Genomic DNA, 10,039 nt, shown 5'->3' with positions numbered 1-10,039 from the left:
AATATTACAGTTCATTTGGTCTACTTTCAAAGTTAGGTCGATTGCAACTTGCTCTATAATTTAATCCGCGAAAGAAAGTCATGGAATCTTACAGTATTTTTCAATCCCAGAACGCCCCGAAATGCATATTTTATTGTCTGTTTCTCTACGTGAGTCAGAATAAGAATCCATGTCACTCTCAAGTCAACGTCAACAATACAGAAAAATGATGTCAGCCTCCGATTTTTATTGGGTCAATGAATGATTACGGCATTGCCAGGAAGCTGACGAACAGGACAACTGAACTGCAATAAAGAAAGTTAAAATTGTTCAATTTCTATTGCTTCATTGTCACGGTTCTGAACAGAGCAAAATCATGTTAAGTGTAAATCAACACATCACCATTATATTCTTCAATAAACAATCACAACCGTTCAACTATTGCCACACCATACCTCATAATTCTCCCCCCAAGTCAATCCAGACAAAATAGCGTGTTTCTTTCCGCCTTCTGTTGACAAAATAGAGTTGCAGGGATCTATTTATTGAAATCTTTGGCTCCCGTTGTCTTTGGCTGTACACGGCAACGATCATGGGGGTTTCCATTCTGAAGTTCTTCGTCTCTCTTCTACTTTGTTTAGTGAATTTCTATGGAGAGGATGCAAGGAATGCTGTAGCAGCAGAGGATGGGAGGAGGGCAATTAATATAGGCGTCATACTAGACAAGGATTGGTACGGAATAAGAACGGCCTTTGAATTAGCTGCAGAAGACGTAAATCAGGAGAATACGCTCCCCAACTCCAGTCGCTTAGCGCTCCACTTTCGCTTTTCAGAATCTAGTGGACAAAATGCAGTCATGGCCGCCTCAGCTGGTATTTATTAAATCCAATAATCACAGCTTAAAATTAGAATTAATTTTAATTGTTTGTATTTTCAATTCAGGATTCAACTGCATTAAACAGATAAAAGGCTAAAGCACTGCGACTTTCTATAAAAGAAATTAAAGGGTTGTATCCGGGTCGGTTGAATTTACATTAAAAAAAATGGTTCCAAATCCAAAATTGCAAAATAGGTGAATTTTGTTTTAAAATATGCACATTTTAAGAAATACAATTCTTCTCAGGTGCGGGGTTCGAATCCCTTAGATTAAGAGGTTTCACGGTTCGTATCTATTAGATTAAACTACCCACGCACTATTTTGCTATGGATTTCTACGCAAGATTTTCTATGAAACAGAAAGTGAAGAGCGTTGGATGCAAGAAATCTGAATGAGTAAAATTGTTCTAACAGCATTAAACAAACTGCTGCTTTTCTACAGCTGTAGATCTATTGAAAAAACAAGTGGTGGCCATAATAGGACCACAAACATCGCAAGAAGCCGGGTTCGTGATAGATCTGTGTACTGCTTCGAAGGTGCCAATGATTTCATTCTCTGTAACGGATCCCTTGCTGTCTGTTGGGGATTTTTCTGATAAAATCCCAAAAACAAATAAAACTGAACACACAGAGGCAATGCTCTGTTTCCTTCACTCCACAGGATCCTTTGCACAGGGAAGCTTTAAAAAAAAATTGTCTGAGAACAGAGTATTACATACCCAGAAAATGATTTCTATTCATTTAAAATATATGCCTGATACATATTCATCCTCTTTCACTCAGAGGGATTTACCAAAAATACATTCAACCAACAAAAATGTTTACTCTGTCTCCTCCTGAGATTTTACACTGCTGGTGTGTAAAAATCTCTTTTCTTTTACTGCTGTAAAACCCTTTTACATTTACTGGTGTAAAAATATTTTACTCATACTGCTGTAAAACAAATTTTTACATATGCAGTAAAATCTTCATTACATTTACCAAAAAAAATATTCACACCATACGCTCTTGGTTCCCTTTCCTTTGGACAACATCCAAAAATTACATGTCAACCTGGGTTTTTGTTTGGCACTGTTGTGCGTTCACACATACAAAAATCATCTTCATAAAAGGATCTCCCCTGCTTCTTCACTTATGCACTGCTGTGCAATATTCGCTTTACAAATTGTGAACCTATGCTGCCCCCTGTTTCCTTTCGCTGCCGCGAGCTCACACATTGCACTGCTGTGCATATCACAAAAATAAAATACGAAGTCATAAAAAAAAAACTCTCCTTCTTTTTCTACGCACTGCTGTGCGTTATACATCTTGCCTCTCGCAAATGGTCGTCTTCATTTTTTTTATTCACCCACTGCACTCTTCTCCTATGCACTGCTGTGCACACCTCAAGTCACTTTACAAAAATCAACACACGTTCTTCGCTGCAGTAAAAACTACATTTCAATCTTCGTTCTATTTTTTTTATTCACCCGTGCATGTGCTGAATAGCTTTGTTTCAGAATGGTCAACGCCAACAAAAGGCTTAACCTTTTTCAATGTGTATGCCATACATAAAAAAGATATAACACATTTTTTATGTTAAAATAATATATGCCATATAAAAAGAACTTAAATACTTTACCAACTTCCTACGACCAGGTTTAATTCAATTTAATTCTTTTGCAGACGGAACTGGTGGTCAAACAAATGTTTGAGTCTACTCCACGCAAGGGATTTAATGCTGGCTCGAATGCAGGTTGAAACAATCAACGGCGGAGAGCGATGAAGCGGATCGGATAGTGGACGGAGATTTCGGGAGGCCTTTTGCTGCTGAACGTTAGCATCCAAAAAGTCAGTTCTGCTGACGTATGCAGAGGACCACGTGGCTGCATTACATTGTATTGGAGTCGTGAGTACGGAAACTGCTTGTAGACCAAAAGCGGTCCGATATGTAGGTGGTTTGGAGGAGCGGTTTCATGCTGCCTTCGCTGTCCAATTCTCGGCGTCCGCAACCTGCAGTTGGAATTAATATTCCAACACTCCCATTTAATTTCAACTGCTGAGCGTTCAAACATACCCAAAAACTTCCTCACATAGAGGGATTCACCAACTGTTGTTACAAAAATATCTTCCTCACATAGAGGGATTCACCAACTGCTGTTACAAAAACAGTCTTCCTCTTAACAGAGGGATTCACCTGAGACTGTGCTGAAGAGCACCTTCCTCATGACAGAGGGATTCACCAGTGTATGCTAAAAAGCATCTTCCTCTTGACAGAGGGATTTACCACACTATGCTGAAAAGCATCTTCCTCTTGACAGAGGGATTCACCAAAAGACTGTGCTGTAAATAAAAATCCTCTTGCTTCATTCACCTTTTCACTGATGTGTAATAACACATTTCTTCATTCTCACTTCTCTAGTTTCATTTTCTTTGCACTGCCATGCTTCACCTTCTTGCCATCACACTGCTGCCTTTTCCTTATGCGATGCTATCCATGCCCATAACCATAGACTCTATCTCCCCTGGGTTTTTATTCACTGCTGCGTTGCCTCTGTAATTTGCACTGCTGTGCGTATTTCATTTCATCACACTGCTGTGCCCATACACTAACTCTTTACTTTGCATTACTTGCATATAAAAAGAAATCATCCTCACGCTGCTGCGCTTCATTCTCCACAAAAAAAAAAATTAACACGGGCTGCCCCTGTTCCTTTTTACACCCTTGCTTCACACAATCTTCGTCTTCATTTTTTTTATTTACACAATGCACTGCTGTGCAATTCCTTTCGTTTTTCTGCTGCCACACACATTCTCATTCATCCCATGTGCATTAAAAATATACGTTGCCCCAGTTTTTTTCTTTATGCACTTCTGTGCATATTGCATTGCATATGTGATAAAAAAAATTACATTTTTCAACACTGCAACATATTACATTTCAGAGGGATTAACAACAAAAAAAATTCATTTGCGCTCTGCTGCGCTGCAATACATCCTCCACGCAGTCTCCATGCCCTACAGATTTTTTTCTCTGCTTTTATGGCTGATTTAATTCCATATCTCTCCCCTATAACAAGATCTTCATTAAAGAATGACTGTTAAAACAGTTCAGCAATAATGATCAATAATTACAGGCTCCCCCTTAACTATATGCATTGTTTTCTTTCAGCAAAGTTTTCTTAAAAGAAACTTAGATCAGCTAGAGAGCTCAAGGGACTTTCAGACTATATTTCCTTCCTTCTCCATACTTGTGTAACTTTTTTCTTTTGCATGGGTCTAGCTTGTGTAAGGGCCCATGTTAAGTTACAATCACGTGCCATATGCCCAATGTTATGACACTTGAAACATTCTACATTGTTCATGAATAAGATTTCATGATTTCTTCTTGTAAAATTATTTCTTGGAGGTTGTCTGACACCATAACATCTATCTCTATGAAATGCTCTACAATCTTTTGCCATATGACCAAAGTTTGAACAAGAGTAACAATAACCATAAAATGAACTTTGGTACCTTGGAGATGGAGGTTTCCTTGATGTACTTCTAAAGCCTTGCTGCCTTGAGATTCTTTGATGATAACCATTGCCTCTTACCTCTTTGACATCAGCTACATTTCTTCTTGGAGCTGGTTTTCTACTTGGAGTAGGATTTCTTCTATTGTAGCCTTCATTTTTCTCCTTGCCTTTGCTGGAACTAGGAGCATCACAATTTCTTTCTGGCTTCTTCGCATCTCCTTTTCTTAAAGCATTTTCATTCTTGTTTGAGGGTTCACCTACATACCCAAGTCCTGATTTATCAAATGGAGATCTGTGATAGCTGAGCATGTCATCCAAGGCTTGAGAGCTCTTCATGATTTTGTTCATCCCTTCAACCTTTTTCCTGAGGAGGACAATCTCTTCTTCTAATCTTTCACACTCATTATTCTTCTTTGCAAGTTGTTCCTCAGTTTCTTCTTTGCTATGAGTAGCTTCAGCTGCTACTATTTTAAGAGAGATGATATCTGTCTTCATTTTGGAGATTTCTACTTGACTGCTCTCCATTTTCTTTTCAGCTTCTTGTGCCTGCTTCCTAGCTTCTTGTAGTTCAGACTTAAGGGAGGAGACCTCTGCCTTGTACTGTCCAATCTCTTCTACAAGCTTGTTCACTCTTTTGTGCCTTTGTTCAAGTTGATTTGACAAAATATCTTCCTGCTTCTTTGCTTTATTCAACTGATTTGTCATGGATATGACTTCTTCATGATGCTTCATCTTGCTTTCATCAAGTTCCTTCTTAAGCTTGGCGAGCTCTTCATCCCTTTCTTTTACTTGAAGCTTGATGAGGTCAACCTTCTCATTTTCAACTTCTATGATGGGTTCAAAATTTTCTTCTTCACTGATGGTCATGGTCAGTGCTCCCTTTGCATGAAGGTCATGAAGTCTGTCCCATATCTCCTTTGCTAATGAATATTTTCCTAGATTCTTCTTTACAGAATCAGGCAGTCCATCCAAGATAGCCTTTGCTGCCTTTGCATTGTACTCCTTGGATTCTCTATCCATCTTGCTATCATCAATCACTGATTCCCAAATTTCAATCCCTTCAGACTTTAAGAAAGCCCTCATTTTTATTTCCCATATATCAAAGTTCCCATCGAACCTTGGAGCCTCAAATAGAATGCTTTCAAATAGATTGTTTTCTATTTTAATAGAAGAGGGAGACACAACCTTAGAAGGATTGGAGGCTTTCTTCCTTGACCTTGCCATTCTTAACTATGCTTTAAATTACCTGACTGTGTTTTTAAATGACTCACTGTTTCTTCAACAGCAACACAGAAAATTAATTTGAGAAATACCTGAATCCTTTTGCTGAGTCTTCACACTGCTGGAGAAGCTTTTTCTGCTGCAACAAGAATCTTTCCTTCAGCTTCCTTGACACTTTTAAAGAGCCTGGACTAGCTCTGATACCACTGTTGGGGATTTTTCTGGTAAAATCCCAAAAACAAATAAAAATTGAACACACAGAGACAATGCTCTGTTTCTCTCTCCACAGGATCTTTTGTGCACAGGGAAGCTTCAAAAATGATTGTGTGAGAACAGAGTATTACATACCCAGAAAATGATTTCTATTCATTTAAAATATATGCCTGATACATATTCATCCTCTTTCACTCAGAGGCATTTACCAAAAATACATTCAACCAACAAAAATGTTTACTCTGTCTCCTCCTGAGATTTTACACTGCTGGTGTGTAAAAATCTCTTTTCTTTTAATGCTGTAAAACCCTTTTACATTTAATGGTGTAAAATATTTTACCCATACTGCTGTAAAACAAATTTTTACATATGCAGTAAAATCTTCATTACATTTACCAAAAAAAATACTCACACCATACGCTCTTGGTTCCCTTTCGTTTGGACAACATCCAAAAATTACATTTCAACCTGGGTTTTTGTTTGGCACTGCTGTGCGTTCACACATACAAAAATTATCTTCATAAAAGGATCTCCCCTGCTTCTTCACTTATGCACTGTTGTGCAATATTCGCTTTACAAATTGTGAACCTATGCTGCCCCCTGTTTCCTTTCGCTGCCGCGAGCTCACACATTGCACTGCTGTGCATATCACAAAAATAAAATACGAAGTCATACAAAAAAAACTCTCCTAAAAAACTCTCCTTCTTTTTCTACGCACTGCTGTGCGTTATACATCTTGCCTCTCGCAAATGGTCGTCTTCATTTTTTTTATTTACCCACTGCACTCTTCTCCTATGCACTGCTGTGCACACCTCAAGTCACTTTACAAAAATCAACACAAGTTCTTCGTTGCAGTAAAAACTACATTTCAATATTCGTTCTATCTTTTTTATTCACCCGTGCATGTGCTAAATAGCTTTGTTTCAGAATGGTCAATGCCAACAAAAGGCATAACCTTTTTTAATGTGTATGCCATACATAAAAAGATATAACACATTTTTTATGTTAAAATAATATATGCCGTATAAAAAGAACTTAAATACTTTACCAACTTCCTACGACCAGGTTTAATTCAATTTAATTCTTTTGCAGACGAAACTGGTGGTCAAACAAATGTTTGAGTTTACTCCACGCAAGGGATTTAATGCTGGCTCGAATGCAGGTTGAAACAATCAACGGCGGAGAGCGATGAAGCAGATCGGACGGTGGACAGAGATTTCGGGAGGCCTTTTGCTGCTGAACGTTAGCGTCCGAAAAGTCAGTTCTGCTAACGTATGCAGAGGACCACATGGCTGCATTACATTGTATCGGAGTCGTGAGTACGGAAATTGCTTGTAGACCAAAAGCGGTTCGATATGTAGGTGGTTTGGAGGAGCGGTTTCATGCTGCCTTCGCTGTCCAATTCTCGGCGTCCGCAACCTGCAGTTGGAATTAATATTCCAACACTGTCTGCCCACCGCTATCCATATTTCATCCGTTTGCCTCATAGCGACGCCGTCCAGGCCGACGCCATTGCAGCGCTAGTCGAATACTACGGCTGGAGAAAAGTCGTGGCCGTCTACGCCGACAACGATTACGGCACCAGCATGCTGCCCTTTTTGACCGATTCTCTCAGTAACGTGGGATGCGAAATCGCTTACAGATCGGTCATTCCAGCGAACGCAAATGGAAGTGCTACAAGAGCGAAGCTTTCCGAGCTGAAGGACATGCAGATCACTAGAGTTTTCGTTGTTCACATGACTTTCGAACTGGGCACTCTTTTCTTCTCAGAAGCTCGGAAGATGGGGATGATGAACAATAGTGAAAATGCATGGATTATCTAATTTGGAGTTTTTTCTTTAATGTCCTGATCAGGAGTTCGATGCAGCTGTGGGGGATTTTACCAAAAACAAGCCGTTGAGAATCGCGGTTCCAATTAAAGACGGATTCCACGGGTTTGTCGTCACAGAGACAAATGCATCCGGCGTGCTAGTAGTCCCCGAGGATAATCTGGGTTTTGTAATTGAAATGTTTAGAGCTATTCTCAAAAACCTTTCATATGATGTTCCGCACGAATTCATTCCTTACAATCAGAAGGGGTCACAATTGCCGGGTTACTATGATGACCTAATCCAGCAAGTCTCCTTATCAAAGGTCAGCTGTTAAAAATTTTCTTCCTCTCTTTCTCCATTATCCAGTTCCAGCTATATAAGTGCCCCTTTTTTTCAACCAATCTAATTTGGAGTGTTTTTTTAATGCCCTGATCAGGAGTTCGATGCAGCTGTGGGGGATTTTACCATCCTTGCAAACCGCAGCATATATGTGGATTTCACTCAGCCCTATTTTGAATCAGGGCTGGTGATGGTAGTGCCAATAAAGGCAGCCAATCCGAGCAATGCTTGGACATTTTTCCTTCCTTTTGCATGAGCCATGTGGGGTACAAAGCACAAAGCACAAATTACAACCTTCCTATGGTAATATTCATTTTCCAATATCTTTCATAGGCTTAATTTATTTTCATTTAGAATCTTTTAAATTAAATATAGAAAAACTGTGTTGATATCTTTTGTGTTAATTAATGTTTGCAGGTTCTATTTTCCACTCTCTTTTTCTCTCGGAGTAAGTGTGTTATTTACTTTCATTTTTTTATTATATCATTAATGCTTTGATAAACTGTGTTAATCATTTTATTAGTGATTCAAAAAATTGCAAATGATTTGTCTGATACAGGGGAAAAAGTTGTCAACAGTTTGGCTCGAGGAGTCATAATAATCTGGCTTTTCGTAGTTCTGATACTGCAATCTAGCTACACAGCAAATCTCACAGCAATCTTAACAGCAAAACAAATGCAACTGACTATTGAAGACGTAGAGTCTCTGAAATCCAGCGGACTGCCAGTGGGTTACAACGCGGGATCTTTTGTAGGTGAATACCTGGTAGAGCACCTGGGGATAGAGCGCAAGAAGCTAAAGGGATATTCATCACCACAAGAATATGCAAACGCGCTGTCAAATGGATCAGTGGCTGCCATATTTGACGAAATCCATTATATTTGCATTTTCCTGTATGAACAAAGTGGATTCGCAATAGTTGGCGAGACATATAGAATAGGGGGCTTACGCTTCGTATGTTTCCATGACATTCATTTTATTTGCTGCTAGTAGTGTTAAGACTACTGATGTATTTTCAGTTCAGAGATAGATTTCACTCATGTTATTTTGGTTATGTGCACCCTTAGAGAACTTGTAATTTGTGGACCTGTGTTTGATGAAGATTATAACTACTAGATTAATGATGTTATATGTTTTAATAATTTTTTTATCACAAATTCATCATTATACATTATTTTGTTGTCATATATGCATCAAAATATATAAAAATATATATTATATAAAATCCACTCCCAAAATCGCTCCCAACTTGGGAGCTTTTGAAAATGTCACTCCTAACTCTTGCTTCCACTCCCACTTCCTGCTTCTACTCCTACATCCCGCTTCTACTCTCGCTCCTAAGAAACCTTGCTCTAGAGCATACATGCATCACATTACTAATACCTCTACGGTCTATGTCTAATGTGTGTGTTAAGATTTTGTCCTTGTTGCTCAGCTAGTGATCCTCCTAATGATGGGGCAGTAGAGAATAGAACAGATATGGCACCTTCACCCTTTCCTTACATTAGTAATGAGCGGATTGAATGCAAGTGAAGGAGACAGGGATACCAACTATTTCTTGGTAGAGGGCACATGCATGCCATAGGAGATAGTGAAATATACTATTTTTTGGAAGAAGATGCATGCATGCTAAGGGCGCGCATGTCACACCTTCAGTTAATTCAAGTTTAGATGTTGTTTCAAATTTAGCAAATTTAGTTTTGTATGGAGTTTTTCTATTATTAGAGCTTTTATTTTTTTCTTTTTAGAATGCATGCTCTATTCTTCTTAAGATGGTGTAGATGCTTAATCAATTACAATACTTATGCATGAGAAATTCCCATCTTAGGTAGAGGACTCATATCTCAAGGAAGGGATGCATGCTTGCATGCTCTAGTTCATCTTTTGTTGGAGACGCACTTACTTGGAACCCTTACCATGCAGCTATGGTGCACTAGGTGATCAGGTTAGGGCTATGATGTGACAAAGTCCAACCATATAGGATTTTTGATGTGTCTATATTCATTGTACTTTCTCTCCTCTTCCTATTCTATAAGCAAGATGAAAGGTGTGCCATTGTGTTGGTTCTCAAGGTTTTGTTTTGAACTGTTGTAGTGTAGCTTT

The 10,039-nt window shown here is 38.8% G+C and overlaps 1 protein-coding gene across 1 annotated transcript; it reads left to right on the top strand.

Annotated features, from left to right (window-relative positions):
- The first annotated feature begins 408 nt into the window (after positions 1–408).
- Positions 409–7,033, top strand: LOC149138079 (glutamate receptor 2.8-like). The gene is made up of 3 exons (XM_089450236.1): positions 409–851; positions 1,298–1,430; positions 6,949–7,033. Exons 1-3 carry the CDS (start codon positions 572–574, stop codon positions 7,031–7,033), a joined length of 498 nt encoding a protein of 165 aa, XP_089306362.1. The 5' UTR covers positions 409–571.
- The last annotated feature ends 3,006 nt before the right edge of the window (positions 7,034–10,039 follow it).

The sequence above is a fragment of the Pinus tabuliformis genome, chromosome X (genome assembly GCF_031772625.1).
Source record: "Pinus tabuliformis cultivar Carrire ecotype Pingquan chromosome X, CPIR1, whole genome shotgun sequence".
Taxonomy (NCBI): Eukaryota; Viridiplantae; Streptophyta; class Pinopsida; order Pinales; family Pinaceae; genus Pinus; species Pinus tabuliformis.
Note: the sequence above shows the minus strand (reverse complement) of the source record. Positions and strands in the feature narration are given on the sequence as shown.